This window comes from Cinclus cinclus, chromosome 4 (genome assembly GCF_963662255.1).
Source record: "Cinclus cinclus chromosome 4, bCinCin1.1, whole genome shotgun sequence".
Lineage (NCBI taxonomy): Eukaryota > Metazoa > Chordata > Aves > Passeriformes > Cinclidae > Cinclus > Cinclus cinclus.
Window position 1 is genome coordinate 57121091 of NC_085049.1, and position 17613 is coordinate 57138703.

The following is a 17613-nucleotide window of genomic DNA, read 5'->3' on the forward strand; positions in this document are numbered from 1 at the left end:
TCCCCGGGCGGCAGGCAGGGAGGGAGGGGGCGGCAGCCGGGCCCGGGGGGATGGGGGGACCCCGCTCGCCTTGCCTTGCTGCTGTGGAGGAGACCACGGCAGTCGGGGACCCCAGGAGAGGAGTGGGGAGGAACAAAAGCCGGCGGGCATGGGGACACCCGCTTGGCTCGGCTGCTCCCCGGCACGGCTGCTGGGGCTCGGGGGGCTCGGGGGCTCTCTGGGATGGGGCTGGCAGGCTGCACGGGTCAGGGCCAGGCAGCCTGTGGCCGCCTTTGGGTCAGGGTGTGCTCGCTGTGTGCCCAGACGAGGATGGGAGCGATTTCAGGGGGCGGCTGGGTGGCCTCACCGTGCCCCCTGCATGGCTGCAGCCCCACTGATGTGACCCAAGGGGGATCTGGGCAGATTTGAGGGGTGCGTGGCCACCCTGGGGAGCCTCTGGAGCATTCACAGGAGAGCGTGCGCCCACCAGGGCGTGAGTGTGTGAGCATGGGCACACGTGTGCGTGAGTGCTGTCCCCCCTCACAGCATCCCGTGTGTGTCCCCCCCACAACATCATCACCCTAAAAGGACGGGAGCCCCAGCTGCCCTCCACCAGCCCCCCTCACCCTCTACCTGTGCCTCCCACACAGCTCCCTGCTCTTTTCCTTTCGTTTTTCACAGTTTAAAGCTGAAGAAAACAAAATTTAAAAGAAAAAAATACTATCTGTTCTTCTTGCAAGTAAATCCACTTATTATATTTACATTTATTTATAGCTGTCGTTTTATTAAAAAATTGCCACTTTATTTTTTTAAGAAACCTCTTTTGTCCTTTTTCTTTTTTTTTTTTTTTTGTCTCAGCCTGTGTCTTTATTTACTGTATCTGTTTGGTTTTTGCACTGTCACCGTTAACCCCAGGATCCCCAGGGCTGGGGGAAATGGCGATCCCCCTGGGGACTCTGTGGAGGGGTGACTCAGCATCAGCTCCTTCACTCCCTAGGGTCACTTTAAACCTCTATGGACCTGTGGAGGATGAGTGGATCCCCACGGATCCCAGGGGAATGGAGTGGATCCCCGTGGGTCTCGGGGGAACAGAGCGGGTCATGGCTAACTCCGGCACCCAGGATCCTCCATAACTGGCCCAAGGACACCGAAGTCATTGGCAGCCGAACCCCCATCCCCTGTTCCCCAAGAAGCCTGTGCTGGGTTAAAGGTAAGTGGGAAACAAACCATAAAATAAAATAATAAAACCTCCAAAAATTAAAAAAGCTGCCTCCTCCTCTTCCTCCCACTTGATTTATTGTCATTTGTTATTTCTTGGTTCCCTTTTATTTTTTTAATCTGTTTTTATTAAATGTTAAAATAATGGTACATGGGAAATCATGCATTTTCTTTTAAATTTATTTCTATTTTTTAAATCTCTTTCTCTCAGTTTTAAGGTTTTTCTTTTTTTTCTTTTTTTCTTTTGCATTTTTTTTAACAAGTTTTTTTCACTGTTGTCTCTTTCCTCATGTTTCCTTTTCATTTGTTTGGCTTTTTTTGTTCGCTCGCTTGTTTGTTTGCTTATCTGCTTGTTCCTTCGTTGTTCCTTTGTTTTAGTTTTTTTTTTATTGTCAGTTTTTTGTTTGCTTTTGTTATTTTTTTTGTGGATTTTTTTTTATTTTTTTATTTTTTTTTTTGCATTGGGAAGGTCCCCACTCCATCAAGGGGCTGTTCCACCTCCTCCTTCCCCACCCCCCTGCTGCCCCCTGCCCCCTTCCACCCTCCCCACCCTGCAGCCCACCCCAGTCTCCTCCTGCCCGTTCCTGCCCCATTTTCAGCTCCTGGCGACGGCTTCATACCGGGGTGGTCCGGCGGTTGGCTGTGTTGGTGTGGATAGAGTCCTTGTTCTCTTTCTGGATACAGTTGTGAACCTGGAGGAAACTGTTATCCCTGTCGGAGTTGTAGGTGGCGGTGGGGGTTGTGGTTGCCTTCAGCGGGTCCCTGGTCAGGGTGTACATCGAGATCTCTGTTGATGGGAGGGTGTTGAACCCTTTGATCCCGACGGGAGAGGCATCCCTGGAGTGTGAAGGCTCGGTGGAGCGGGAGCTGGAGCGACTGCGTCTCTGATAGCGGTACCGGTAGCTGGGGATGCGGGTGATGGCGGAGGACTGGAGGTAGTCCGTGGCACGAGCGTTGGCACGCAGCTGTTTGTGCCGGTCTATGAACATGTGGACAGCCAGCACTCCCACCATCTCGGCTATAATGAAGGACAGGGCCCCGAAATAGAAGGACCAGCCGTAGGAGTAGCTGTTCTTCTTGGAGTCACTCTTGGAGGGGTCTCCAGCGTTGGCTGATATGTATACGATGATGCCAATTATATTACTCAGACCTGCAAGCCATCCGGCGGGGGAGAGAGAGGAGGAAATGTCAGGAAGATCATGCACGGCAGTGGTGGGGGCTGTGGGGTGCAATCCCTGCCATCCCCTCCTGGATGGGCAGTTTTCCTTGGGAAAAACTCTCCTTATGTTCCTGCCGCTTCCCTGAACTTCACTCCTGGTCCCTGAGAGATGTCAGACCTTAGGGAAACTCTCCCTCCATCAGCTCCCAAACAGGAGGAAAACCCTTGCCTGCCTGCCTCTGCTGGGTGAGCAGGCAGGATGGAGAGGCATCCTTGCGAGGCTGCTTTCAGCTCAAATAAGACTTATCAGGGCTGGGAAACGTACACACTCCTGCCTAGGCAACTGCACTCCTGCAGACATCCTGTCTGGGCAGCCCCCCAACCCTGGAGCCCAGCCCCGGGGGCATCAGACCCTGTGCATCCCTTTACCTGCAGACACGAAGAAGATGCCGGCACTAAGGATGATGTTGTGTCGTGTTTTGTAGAACTCGCTGGCTGCAATGCAGAGTCCACCCATGAAAAGCAGAATCACACTCAGGATCGGGAAAATACTAGAGGCTCTAACAGCCCCTGCAGAGGAGAGAGGGAGGGCAGGGCAGAAAGAATAACATAGGTGTGAGAGACAGGAAACAGGGGCATGGAAATGGCACCGGAGTGAGGGGACGGGGGCACGCGAGCACGTTTTGTGGGTGGGGGTGAAGGGAAGAGACAGAGGGCAATGTGAGGTAGGGGAGTAATTTAAGGAGAGATAAAGGCATTGGGAGATGGAGGGAGGGAGGGAAAGAGAAACAAAGTGTGTCAGAAAAAGAGAGTGGTCCAAAGCAACTCTCCCATGCCCTGGCCACTGCTGCTACCATGAAGCTGGTGGTTCAGCACGGGGAGGCTGAGTGGGCTGTGGGGCTGGTGGCTGAGCTGGGAGCCTGCCTGCATTGTCTGTGCCCCCTCACATGGTCTTTTCCTCTGGTTTTGGGGGGACTGTAGGCTGGAGGGGTAGCCCAGGTACCATACAGCTCTCCTTCTGCGGGGCTCTGCCGCTCGAGCCTGCACTTCAAAGAACAGCAACTCAAATGCTTCCTGCAGAGCTGCTCAATCTCAAATCCTCCCAAAAGGGCATGAGCATCTCAAGGAGATTTTTAAATATTTTTTTTTAGGACTGAGAAGGAGCTTGTGCTGCCATGCACTGCTCTGCAGCTGCAGTGAGGACTGAGAAGAAAGAGTCCCAGCCCTGTGTGCTGAAATGCTGGGCTTATCCTAGTGATTAAATGACTGGGCTCCTTCCAGAGGGCAGTGATGGGTTTGGATGTGCCAGCTCCCACACACGCACACTCTCCATCGGTCGATATGGGAAGAGCTCAGCCAGCAGAGGGCAATGGCATAGATGCACAGATGCACGTATAAGCTCATATGTGCATGCGAAATGTACCCCAAAGCTTCTGGGGGGCCTGACTCGTGTTCACATAGCAAAAGGCCAAGCCTGTGTACGCACACCCACGCACGCAGGCACGCACGCACACACCGCTCGTGGGCGGTTCAGTGGGAGCCAGTGCTCTGCCTCAGTCTGTGTTGCGAATATTCCTACATTTTTAAACTAGGAAGGCCTTCTCTCCTCCCTTCACAGGAGAAAATAAGCTGTTGAAGTGTGAAATGAAGCCTTGCTTGATAAAGAAAGGTATCAGACGGGCTGGTGCAATTCCGCTTTTGGAGCAAAGATCTGGAAGGGGGGATGAAAGCTAATCCTTCCTTGCCTGCAAGAATGAACCCAATGAAGCCAATGCAGGACTTTTTCCTAAGTGAGCAGAGACCCCGCTTCAAAGACCCTGTTGGCCTCTGGATCCTGCTAGGCACGAGCAATCAGCTCTTCGAGGGGGGCCTAGCCCACTGCCTATGCAAGGGGAATGCAGAAGGCAGGGAGAAATCTCTCTTGCTTGCTTTCCAGCTCTGTCTGGATGTGTTTCAGGGAACAGGATAATAGTAATAACAATCTTCATAGCTTCTGGAAAACAAGGTGACATTTGACAAGGTGAGGCTTAAATGGCCGGAAGCAAACATCAAGCAGACGCCCATTGTTGAGAGGGTTTCTAGGGGAATGCTTGATCAGTCCTGCAACCTGGTCCTGACTACATTAGTTTTATCTGTGTCTTAATTCTGAAATTCATATAGTTTGGGATAGCACAGAGTTGCTGACTGACATGGGAAGCTGCAGGTGCCATGTGAAGGACAGCAGCCTTCCTCAGCCTTTCAGGAGGACCATGCCAGCAAGAGAAGGGGGGAATATCATCCAGTCTTCCTGGCTCTAGAGCCTGTGGCCTAAAGAAAAGGGGCGGGTGGTGTATACTCCCTAAACTCTTCTGCTAGCAAGGAAACACAGGAATGCTTCTGCTTCCTTTCTGGTAACAGGCACTTGATTTCAAAAATCCTAAGACACCTTATGCAGTTGGCTGGCAGAAATAATGGCTAAGCAATTCTAGCCAGGCCACGGACACTGCCCCATCACTGTCTGGTCCCCTGGGGCATGAGGGAATTGCCTACTCTGATACTGATAAACAATTTCCTCGCTGTTCCTGATGGTACTGCTGGGCATTGCCCATGCAGAGCACCCAGGGACTCCAGTTTGACAGAAGTTCTGGGAAGTAGCTGTTCAGTGGGGCCCCTCCACAGGCAGGTCTAAGCTAGCAGAAATCTCAGTTCCCTCAGGAATGACCCTTTATTGACTTGCCAAATCCCTCTTTGAACCTGGTTCTTTCCTAAAAAGGGCTCTGCCCTGGGGACAGTCAGATCCTGACATCGGGCCAATTTTTGTCTTCAGATCTTGTTCCTTCTGAGGGAACAAACCCATCCTTCTTGAGATGTTTGTCTCCTTTGCCCAACTCTTTTTTCTAAGTGCAATTGATGCTGCAAGCAGCTTCCTTGCTCCCAAGCAGCTCTACAAGGGCTGATTTACCCTCGGAGGCAGCCTGCAAACCTTTGGTATCCCTTCTGAAAAACCGGATCAAACCCCCTTCAGCTCTGCTGTTCAGGGACCATGCAGCAATTAAGAGACCGGTGCTGTAGAAAGGCAGCTGGAATAAGCAATCTCTCTCGGTTATTTACAATTTACAGTGGATGAAGGACTGTTTGAGAAACCAAGAGGAAGCGGCATAAGATCTGCCTCTTTTCACATACAAATGAGCCTCACAGATCCTAAATTATCTCTCTCATCCCTGCCGCAGGGCTGGGTCTCCACATCTGGCTTGGAGCACACCCGGATGACAAGGAGCTATTCTGAAAGACTCCCGGTCTTTGGAAGCCTCTGATGATTAACCTTGGAAGGTCAAAAGCACTTATCTCAGATTTCTGTCGGGAGAAGATCTCATGATGTCAAAATACTTTGGGCTTGTGGAGGCAGGGCAGGATAGTGAGGGGGAGACCTAAAAGGACGTGTGTTCCCTCTTCAGCTATGCTAAAGGAAAAGTAAGCTCCTGCCTCTGGGGCGGGTGGAAATGCTGGCTGGGGAGGGCACCAGGCAGGGCAATACATGATGTGGACCTGTCCTGCTGGCCAGGGTGCTGCTGCACAAAGCAGTGTGAGCTTCACTCACACATCTCAGGCTGGACTTGGAGCTCGGGCTAGGTTTCATTACAGACATGCCATGTGCCTAGGGCCCAGCACCTCTCCCAGGGGCTCTGGGTGAGCACCAGGTCTTTCCTTCAAAGGGCTATGGCTGTTTTTATTCCTGCTTCCTGCTCTCATCACTGAAACCAGCAAAGATCAGATCTGCAGCCTCTGTAAGGAAGCAGTGTTTGGGGAAGGGTGAAGACAGCAATAAGAGCTCCTCAGACAAAATCCAGCTAATTTCTTAAGTCTGGTGCCACTGGAATATCAGATAAGGAAATATAAATTTCCTCTGTTTTAGAAGGACACACACACACACACACACACACACACACACACACACACAGTGCCCCAGGTAGGCCACTCTGACCTGAGGCCCAATCAGCAGCTTTTCAGTGAATTTGAATTAAGACTCTGCTTTTATATCGCAATTAATTGCTGCTAATAAAAAAAAGCCATTGGTTGTTTCTGTGAGATTGAATTTGCACTTCTCATGGGCAGGGTCCCTGAGAGGTGAAAGCGGAGTCATTTTTAGGGGGTGGTAAGGCTCTGGGATTTCCACTGAGTCCACCACCCTGTGTTCAGAAAACAAAAGGCGCCCGACGCTAGAACCTACGAGCCATTGCAAAAAGAGCCTGCAGACTTACGGAGGAAATATTCTGCTGTATCGGCTTCATAATCTGCATCCTCAGGGAAGTGATCGATTTGCTTACACAGACCTTTAAAATTCCCTAGGGAACAAGAGAAAAAAAAGAACAAATGAGAACACCAAAACCTGCCTTGCAGGAACAGCTGCCCTCTGCGTCACCTTTTGTGCCCGCCTGCCTTTCTCCCAGGCAGCATGCCCACTAGTGTGTGCATGCCCAGGAAATGCCCGAGGCCTCTCCTTGCACACTCACACATGTACCTCCCTCGTACTTGCACAGGAATCTGGGGTTTACTGTCAGGATCCAGCCTGATGGCCAGAACTCTGCAGAGGAGAGCACCAGAAGCCCCGTGACTCCTGCTGCAGACAGGCAGGAGAGCATTGCCCTGGGAACAGGAGCCAGATACTGGGCAAAGTACAGGTGTCAGGGTCCCCTCCCTGAGTTACATTATCAGATCTCAGTGTTTTCCTTGGTGTGGCCTCGGCGGCTCCCAGCAGTGAGGGGATCAGGGCAGGATGATTAGGTGTGGGTTGCAAAAGTATTTGTTTCTCAGCTGTGAATTTGCTGCCCTCTCATTCCGTGGGCAGGATAAATCCCTTTGTTCTGGTTTGGTGTGAGAACAAAAGCCCTTAATCTGCTTTCTCCATATGACTGCTTGTTTTTTGCATACCTCTGTCAGGTCTCCTCTTGTGTCCTCTCACAGACTGAGGCTACAAGAAGCTTGGTGCAAGTGTGTGTATGCAGCTCAACAGCAAAACACCCTTGTGCTGGGGGAGCAAAATATTCTGCCATAAGTGAGGGAAGCTGGGCTGGACACAGTTGCCTCAGGCTGGTGTATGCACAGGGCCTTCTGCTAGTTTCAGTCATGGGGCACCCTTTTACACACACTCCATGACCAGCAAGGCCATCCCGGAAGGGGGCCAGTGACATACTCCAAGTCTTTTGTTAGTTGGGATGTCTACCAGACTCTTATTTTCATTACTCATATCTCCTCTTGACATCAGGAATACCACTCAAGCCACATCATAATTTTCACCATGACCACTGATTAATTAGTATCTCAAATGATCAGGTTGTCCATTCTTGTACGAGGTTGTCCATGTGGAAGACAATTTCATTATATCTCCTGGGATTCCCACAAATATTTTTTCCTACCCTCCATTCAGTTTCTCTCTGGGCACTTGCACTGGCTGACCATTAACACAGAACTGATGGACAATGTCTGTCCAGAAAGGAGGAATGCATTGTCTGCATGAGGTGCATGGTAGGCATGGTGATCCTGTGGGCCTCCTCACCAGAGGTCAGCCAACAAAGTGGCTCAGGCTCATTGATCCCTCAGCAGAAGCATTTGGAGCCCAAGTCTGAAGAGTGACAAATGCTATGGCAACCTGGGTAAGCCTCCTGCCACCTTGACCCAGAACCCAGCTTCTGGACCAGCTGGTGTGCAGGGCAAGGGGAAAACGAAGCCACCGCACTTGAGGTTGTTGCCTCTGGGAAGAGCAACACAGCTCTTCCAGACCAACCCTACCCAGGCTGAGACCTGCAGTCACCATGTCAGGTCCCCAAGTCATATCTTGGAAAGTCTCTTCCAGATTAATTTGAATGATCTTTCAGATATTTGTGAACAGATGGAAGAAGGACCACGCTCAAAGGATTCTCCCCGAGTTTCTTCTGAAGGCCAAACCTTGATGGATTAATGTTTGGGATACTTTGGGGGCAGTCCTGAGTAAATAGATGAGTAAATGGAAGGCAGGGAGGTGGGTTCCTTTAGGTCAACCCCCAAGTTTGGCTCCTTCTGCATCCATCTCTCTTGTGTCACGTCTCCAAGCTACCTATTGCAATTTGCTACTCATTCGAAGAGCTTGCATGTAGAGACCAGAGACAGCAGAGAGGAGCGTGTGTGTTCATTAAGAGGCAAGTAATAGGAGAAGAAAGTTGGAACAAAGCCTTTCTGTGTACCTCTGGCATACTATTCCCATACTGAAACTGTGGGCTATGAAAGATTATTAATCACCCATCTCCAATCCAGTTACCTCGTTCAAAAAGTGTGTGCTTCTGAGCCATGACTCTTCTGGAAGGAAAGCTTCATAGCCAAGTAAATTGTCTTGGCGTGCTTCCACCCTGGTACTTGCCCACTAAAATCCCTATGATACAGCATGAAGGGGGTCCTTTCCCTTGCTTGCCCCTGACTGCCTGGGGCCATCTGCCTGTGACAGATGAGCAGCTCCTTGTCCTGGTCCTTTGGCTGCTGTCACTGCTGTACAGTGCATGTGAACACTGGCACACTCCGGGGCACTGGGGAGGTCTCCAGCTTCAGATTTCAGTCCCTTGCTCAGCAGATCCTGAACACTGAGTTCCTCCTGCCTGTACATGCTGGGGGAGCAGGCAGAACCTGCACACACCTCCCAGGTGATGTTCCTGGCACACAGCCAGAGCCTCTCAGTTGGAATCAGCCAGGGAGGGAAGACGCAGTGCATCTGGAAACCCCCTCACTGTGTGACATCCTTTCCCCGCTTCCTTTTTTTTCCCTCTCCCCCGCTCTGTTTCTTGCTGAATTTGAGGCTGATTAATTCCTATGTAAAGGACTGAGCTGCTTGGGGAAGATGCTGCATCTGGTGCAGGCTGTCTTTTATATGGACTTGTGTGGGATAGCTGGTTAGAGGTTCAGTCGTGTATAGGCAGGCTGAGGGGATATATGGGCCTTTTGAAAATCTGCTCCTGGTGCTCAGTGTCCCAAAGGCTATGCTGAGGATACTTGGCCATTGGCTTGCTTGAAATGCTGTGACATTGTGGAGCTGCCCTTCTCCACAGGCTGATACGCTGTGATTCCCCTCCCTGGATCAACCCTACCGAGGTTCGTGAGGGCAGCGTTGGTCCTGCTTTGTCTGTGCTCAGCACAGACAGGGTTTGGATGTTCATCGTTCACCTGTGCTACCACACCTTCTCCTCTGATACCTCCTAGCTCCTCTGGGCAATGGATGGGGAAAGGATGCAGAATTTAGGTCATTAATGCGCTAACAGGGAATATAAGAGAACAGGATTCAGTTTTTGCTCTGCCACAGGCGTGCTGTTAAAACCACTTCTCTCTGCCTCTGAATCCCACCCTGTAAAATGGGGGTGACAGCACTCCTCTGCCTGGTGCTGCACGGGGACGTGTTAAACAGGGCATGGTGTGGGTGTGCTGGTGCCAGCAGCTCCAAAAGTGCATGGAGTAGGTGAGTGATAGATGGCAGCGGTTCAGAAACCTGCTTGGTGTGGGGAAGGCCTCGATGTCACATCTTGTGCCAAGGTCACTCGGCAATTCTCTGATGGACATCTGTGGCCTGCTGAGATGGTACAGCAGCTTCCCTGGCACCTGTGTTGGTGGAAGCACGGAGGGGGATGGAACAGCTCAGCAGTGCTGCTGAGGTCTGACACAACAGACTTTTCTTGTGCTGTATGTGTGGTCTGTGGAGCCAGGGATGGTGAGAGCTGCGTGCCACCCTATAGTTAATACTCCTGAACGCCTGAGCAAGATCAAATCATCATGTGGGAGGGCATGTAGGGCTCTGAGAACCTCCCCAATGAAGTAAGAGCAACATCTCCTCTCTACTTGAGTCCTTTTGCCCTTCCCATTCTTCCCAACTCAAGGCATTTCATGCTGTGAACCTTGAAACAGGGCATGTGTCTCTGTCTTCTCCCATACGCCTCTCTGAGAAACTTAAGCCACAAGCTTCCACCTCCTCCCTGTAGCTCTCCCAGTGCAGTCTGGGCTCTCCTCTCATCCTTGCTCATGTTCACCCATCAGATCTTTCTCCTGTTTCTCAGTCCCTCTCACTCACGACAGCCACCTCCCCCTCTCTGGCATATCAGTGTGGGCATCCTCCAAACTGACTGCTTTGGGATGTGCAGGCTGCAAAGAAGGTGGGGATGAGCATCAGCCTGTCTCAGGACAGAAGGGCTGCAGATGCCCAGGTTCATCCCTTGTGTGTTGCTGGGAGTCTTTAGGCAAGATCACTACTGTTTACTTGTTGCCTGCCCCAGCTTTGGAAAACAGTTTAGAGGAACCAGGGTTGGTGCAGTAGGCACCCCCTCCAGTGCCTGGCCAAGGACAGAAGTTGCCCAGTTGGGTCATTAGGAGCAGAGAAAATCTCTCATACTGCCAAGAGGGACTAAATGTCTAAGATGCATGAAATTCAACCTCAAGTGTGTGTTCATCTCTGAGAGAGATGTCCTCCAGTGTGTCAGGATCATTGTTTGGGTGTAAGCTGTCTATCCAGGACAGCTGGCAGCCACCAGCCCTGCTGCAGCAATACTCAGACTGAGCTACCCCTGATGAGAACCTGGCTTGGTATTGTTGGCGATACAGTTTATTTTTATGCTGCTTTGTGCAGCCCTGTCTCTTTCAGAAGTCTTGCATGCCTGCAGAGTATAGTCCATTGCAAAATAGTAAGTTCCAAAGAATGAAAAGCTACTCCCTTCCTGCGAGGTAGGAACACTTTTAAATGGTCAGGACCATACATCTGAAAACTGCAAGCCAGAGGCAGAGGAAAAGACATCCAAAAGGAGAGAAGCAGACAAAGGGGGACGAGAACAGAAAGACCTGTTTTCCCAGAATGATTTGTGATATTTCCATTTATGGAGAAAAGCAATTCACTGAAAGCTTTTCTTCAGTCTCACTCTCTAATTTAGCAGAGGTTTTGGCATGGTGGCTTCTAGAGAAATAAATAAAGGGGGCTGGATATAGCTGTTGTCTCTAAAAGCTGAGAAAGATGGCTTGGTGTTGGCCAAGGATTCAGTATCACTTTCTGTCACAGACTCCCAGTATCATTTTAGGCAAGCCATTTAACACCCCCCCTGTCCACCCACCCCCCCTCTCCTTTCACTCAAAATGAGAATAATGGTATTTCCCTGCCTCAGGAGAGTAGGCTGAGGATATTTGTGTTAAAAATATGAAAGTGATCAGACACTCGATCATTTGGGCCAGATAATTCTTTCCATTTAGCTCAAATGTAACATGCTCATTTTTCATGTGACCTTCTGTGCATGAAGGCCGTGCAAACACGACAGTTCTCGGAAATTCCCACTTGTGCTGCCTACCCTAGGAGTAAACTTTGGTGCAGGTTAAAATGTTTTCTATTTGTCCCTGAAAAAGATACAAGAAATGACACATGAAGGGCAGGTAGTCAGACACGAACACAAACGTTTCTGGTCCAGGATTCTGTTTCTGAGGAGTGTCCCTTTAGTACCAGGTGGTGAAGTGGGGCTCAGAGCCAGCCTCTGGGCTACGAAGACAAATTCCACAGCTACATGGCAAAATGCTGGCATGCCTCTCTTACACACAAAAGGCTTCCAAACCAGGAGAGGAGGTTTGTGATCCCCATCAAAAATTGACACTGGTGACACTGAGTTGTTAATGCCCAACCTGACATGACTGCAAGAGGAAAGACTGAGGTTTCATGAAGTGACAAAGAGTGCAGGAAAAGCCTTTTGAATTTTGATTGCTCTCCTCCCTTCCAAGAATGAAGCACTTGAGAGCACACATAATATGGGGGGATTTGGAGCTGATGAAAAGCTCAGTGGCAGGGAGCACAGACAGTGCTTGTGAGCATCTGCTTCTACCCACCTGTGCTGACACTCCCAAAAGAAAGACTGGCCCTTCAAAAGACCTGATTATCCCTTTCTGGGAATCTCTCCATAGATAGCACCTTACAAAATTAGGCCATCTTTTTGTCTGCCTCAGTATGCAGGTTACAGGGTGTAGGGTTAAACCAGCAAATACAGTACAAGGGACGGTCATGCTGGAGCTGGAGCAGGTGCTGATCTTGCAGCTCTGAACTTCTTGCACAGTGGCAGGGGATGCTGTGCTAGGGTAGTACCTTTCGACCCAGCTGGGAAATTTTAAGATTGAAGAGCGCTCAGTTGTCATTAGGGACAAAGGGATTTTCCACTACAAGGTGAAGGTCAGTGGGGCAATAAACGTGGTCAGCAGAGTTGAGGCTGGGACAATAGCAGAGATCCCATGGGAACTACAGACCATCAAAAATCTTGCCACCTTTCTGTCCAAATGCAATGCACCTGCTTTGATGTGGTCTTCTTCAATGCAAACACACAGAAATACATATGTTAAAAATCCCAAAAAAAACCCCTAGCAACATAACCAGCACATTGCATACATAATTCTCTCCCTGGGGAGAGGATAAAAGAACAAACCACATGTGACTGATATCAAACTCCATCACTTAATGTGCCACTGGAATTCATTCAGATATTGTGCGGAAGAAGCCTGTAAGAGGACTGGTGCAAAACAGAAATTGATCTTACAGTTATGAAAGAATATCTGCCCCTGCCTACGAGGTAGAACTATTACGCCAGCTGTCCTCACATTATTATTAAGAATCATGTTTATTACAACTGTTGCCAAGGATTAGATGATGAAGGGAGTTGCAGTAAAAATGTGGTCTTACAGACCACTGTTGCCTCGATGAGGATGGAGAAAGAGGTGTATCACAGCACATTAGCGACGACCAAAGCTACAGAAGTAAAAAGGCCTGAACATACTGGTTCTGGGGAGATTAATTTATTCAGGAGATGGCAGATAAATAGGAAAAGAAATGCAGACACAGATGGGAGAAATAAGTGGGAGAAGCCAGTATGGGGTAACATTGAGGAGATGATGAGATGGAAGGAGAGGAGTATAGAGAGCTGCCAGTGAGCACCAGGGAGATTAGTCCCATCCAAACCAATACCAGGCTCCTGTTCTGCCTTTTTCAGCTCTTCTCACTTACTCTCTGCAGCCATCCCTGACACTCACCTGGCAAAGGAGAGGGGGTTAATGACAGAAGGATCATAAAATCATTTGGAAAAGATGACCAAGATTACCGAGTCCATCCTTTGATCACGATCATGCCAACTTAACCAAAGCACTAAGTGCCATGTCCAGTTGTTTCATGAACTCTTCCAAGGATTGTGACTCCATCATTTCCCTGGGCAGCCCTTTCCAATGCTTAAGCACCCTTTCAGTGCAATGACCACACATGTGCTGCTGGAGGTGACTCGGGTCCCTCCTGTAGAGCCTCAGTGGTGTGGGAGTGCAGGAGAGCCCATCCCACCCTGGTGTTGCCCGGATGGTGCCTTGCAGAGCTCTGCTGCAGCAGCCAAGGGGGCCCACGCTGTGCTAGGGCTGGACTCTGCACTGCTGTCAGCCTGGAAACACTCTGCATTTTTCCTTGGAGGTGGCAGCCTCTCCTCCTTCCCACCCTGCTCAATGCTGCTGCTGCTGCATGCTGCTAAGTAGCCCATAGACTCTGCCTCAGAGATGGCTACAGCTATTCCATGTATGTGGGTGGAGATGCAGTGGTAGCAAAACCTATTATTAAGATTATATGAAGATTTCCATTTATAAACACCCTGCTTTTACAGGGTTGTAACTTTCAAAAATATCCTAGCTGTGGTTTAAATTTCCCGTGCTTTGTCACAGGCAGAGAAGTGAGATTGGCTGGGAAAATTGGGCAAAGGCTCTTGAATGCATTTTGGTGCGAATGCAAATCCAGCATGTTTGAGCTTTACAAACTGAAACATTGCGGGCGGCTGGATTTCAGGGACTGCTAGACATCTGTCAAAGTCATAAATGTAAAATCTCAACAGAGCAATAATAAAAATATTTTTTAAAATCCTTTTTTGCAGACACACAGTACAAACTTCTTCCATGGTAAACAAATGTCTCTGTTTCCTAGACTTCGCCAGAATCAAACTTGGACTGAATTTCTTCTGAAAATAGTACTTAACACAGAAATGTATTAGGCTCATCTAAATCATTGAAAGCTGTGGATAACTGTGCTGCTCCTAACGTTCTATTTCTCATGTTTGCTTTCTGCACTGACATTGCAAATAATTTTATATATACATGCGTAAAAAATGCATGATTTCATTTATATGTCAATGAAATAATTTGGTTTTTATAATGATATTTTCCTGAGTGATTCATTGAATGAGTAAAACATGAATAATATCTATGGTTCCTCAGCAGAGAGACCAGAAACTATTTCTACTGTTAGAATGACTAGCATCACTCTAGGAAGGAAAAATATATTAAATTTCTGGTTTACCAGAAAGCCCTGTACCAGTTTTAAGGTATATTAGCTGAGTTACTGCCTTTGCCTTGCCAGAAGAGACAGAACTAGATTTGAAATGAGCTGGCAACCAGAAATAGAATTGAGAAAAGGGTTTGTAAGTGGTTGTGCTCAGATGTGGTAGCATGATGTTGAGTTTCAAATTTGAAGAACATAAGTGCTGGACCTGCTGTGGTGGAGGATGGAGAAATAAAGGCAGAAGTTTATCAGGACATGGAGAAAAGTCCAAGCAAAACAGGAAGGGCAAATGAAAGAAATGAAAAAAAAAAGATTATTAAAAAAATGTATAATTTTGTAGCCAAAGAATTTATATGTGTGTGTGTATGTGTAACGAGCCAAATGTGACACTACAACTGTGAGCCGAGTGACAGGAAGGGTGATGCAATTATCTGCAGTGAGAGAGAAGTGATGTGCATAAGGTGTGGGAGGAGAGGAGATTCTCCGTAATTACCCCAGGCAATCCCAATCCACGGCTGCACATCCAGATGTGAGAGGAAGGAGGACACTAATGTAAGCCTGGATGGAAAGGGGTGAATGGATGGAGGAAGTATTTAAGAGCTGGTTCTTCTGTTTTCTTATTTTCTTTTTTTTTCTTCCTTTTCCCTATCACAAAAATATTGTAACTAGGACAGTTTTTGCATATAGGGTTATAACATCAAACTCTCAGAAATCGGAGCATGTAAACAACATCCTAGCTGGATGAGGACATAAGGACTGAACCATCTCGAATTTGGGCTCAAAGACCCAGAGCTCAAGTGGATTAATCTTTCCCCAGAAGTACGTAGAAGAAAACCACAGGCTAGAGAATTTCTCATGGGTTCATCCTATCGTGTTGCATTTCTCTGCTCAGATGTAACTGTGCTGCTGATCGATGAGCGTGCATGAGAGGATAGAGCCAGGCTCACCGTGTACTCCAGTCATGGTTTAGATCAGTGATGAGACTGTAACTCTAGTGGTCACTGGAGGTAACTGTGCAAAGACATGGATTTAACAGGCAAGAGAAGAGGGCAAACCAGCCCTCCTTGCATAGTGAAAAGTGTCCTGCACAGCCTGGGACGAGCCACAGCTGTGCATGCCTTGCTATACAGATATGAACTGAGCCCCTAACTCAGCAGGAACCAGGGCCTGGATATTCCCAAACTCCAAATCTTGAATCTTGCAATTGTAATGCTGTGTTCACAAGGCTTTTTGAATGCAATTTCCTTAGTCATTTTTAAATTATGAAGGAGAAAAGGCACTTCAAATCTTTCATCTTCAACTCCACATTGCATTTGTCTCTGACATATCCAGCTGGATCTATAGGGAGATGCTGTCCTCAGTTAAACTGGTGTAAATCTAGTGTGACTCTGGGCTTCTCCTTCAGCAGTTAGGGCCCCAACCAAGAGAGGAATCAGGCTCACAGCTGTTAATTAGCTTATTAAGTATGTGGTGTGCTTTAGGGTCCTTCAGGATGCAAAGCGCTATACAGCAATTATTATTAGTTATTAATAACAAAAATACCCAAGAACCCCAGGGAAATAATCCAAAGAATGGAACAAGTCAATGACAGAGGCAGCTTTTAATCCATCCTCCCTCTTCTGCACCACTTAAGCTCTCCTCCTTCTTCCCCTCTGAGGCTCAGACACATGGAGGAAGGGAGAGCCCACCATCACACGTGTTTAGCAATTTGGCAGTCTCAGCGAGTCTCCTGTGTTCTCCCACACAACATCATCAGCCTGCAGTAGGAATTGTGAAATCTGTAGCAGAATTGACACCCAGCAGTAGACATTTTGGGGAATAACATTGTGTGGGAACTCCTCAGCCTGCCTCTCATGGAAAATTGTAACCCTGCCCAGTGGTCTTCAGGGCTTTTCATTTCATTGCCCTCCCTTGCTCTGGGAAAACGACTGAGAAGGTAGGCACTGCCTGCTCTCTTTGAAGGTCTCTAGATGAGAACTGGGGGTCCATTTGCTGTTGCCTGAGTTAGAGCAAGTGGCTCCACTGAAAATTCACAACCTGTTCTGGCCATCCCAGCCCAGGAGATGAGCGTGAAGTCTATTTCAGGTGAGGAAATAGAACAAGGGAAGGACTGGACTTTCTCTAGTACTTTTTTACCCCAGGGAACCTAAAGCCCTTCATGCAACACTGGCAGAGGTCCCCCAGCGTGGCAGCTCTGCAGATGAGTGTAGCAGCCATTACACGCTCACTGAGCACGCACACACTTGCCCTTGGAGAGTGGAGGTGACTTTGCCCAGGCAGGGAATATTGGTTATCCCTTAGTCTGTTCAGGAAGTGCTCTGGGATTTCTGCTGTCCCTTCAGGAAGCCCACCAGAGATGGCCAGGAGGGAACTGGGCATAGGATTTCCTTGGCAGATAGCCCTGCTGACTGCAGTGCTTCAGGTTGAGCGGCAACGTGCAGGGCCATGCACTCACTGAGCCTTTCTGCCCTGTGTCCTTTATGCCTGGGAATGCACTACCTACAAATTAGAAAATGAAAGCCCTGAGGAAGAGGTCAGGACTTTCCAATTTTGCAATTTCCTCTGGCAGTCACTGTGTCTCACCCTCCAGCACTGGTGTTTTGGGAGAAGCCCAACTCTGAACAGATACCCTGCTGTGCTCTGGGGAACATGCTGGGATGAAGGGAATGTGAGTGTGCTGAAGCTCTTCAGGATATTCACTCCTGTGAACCCAGTTCTGACCTGGACCTCACTCACAAAAGTATCCAAAGCCTCCCAAATGTTCCTAAATCAACAAGGAATAAGAAACATGAGGGAAAACAGAGCAGGAATAGCAGAGGACTGACCTGATGTATAGCAAGCCACTAGTCCCTGAGCTAGCCACTTGCAGAAAGGGTTAGTCATTGCCAAGTCCCTGCCCTGACGATGTCTTCAGGATGGTGACAGCCTCCATTGCAGTCCCTTCCCAATC

General features: G+C 48.8%; 1 protein-coding gene across 1 annotated transcript in view; it reads right to left on the bottom strand.

Annotated features, from left to right (window-relative positions):
• Nucleotides 1–1052: 1052 nt before the first annotated feature.
• The window catches only part of CACNG2 (calcium voltage-gated channel auxiliary subunit gamma 2), a 52174-nt gene continuing 35613 nt past the window's right edge, over nucleotides 1053–17613 (bottom strand). The window contains exons 2-4 of the mRNA XM_062491303.1: nucleotides 6595–6678; nucleotides 2786–2926; nucleotides 1053–2347 (exon numbers count right to left, since the gene is read on the bottom strand). Of these exons, the coding sequence (XP_062347287.1) occupies nucleotides 1812–2347; nucleotides 2786–2926; nucleotides 6595–6678 (761 nt within the window). The 3' untranslated portion in view covers nucleotides 1053–1811. The remainder of the gene's footprint in view (nucleotides 2348–2785; nucleotides 2927–6594; nucleotides 6679–17613) is intronic.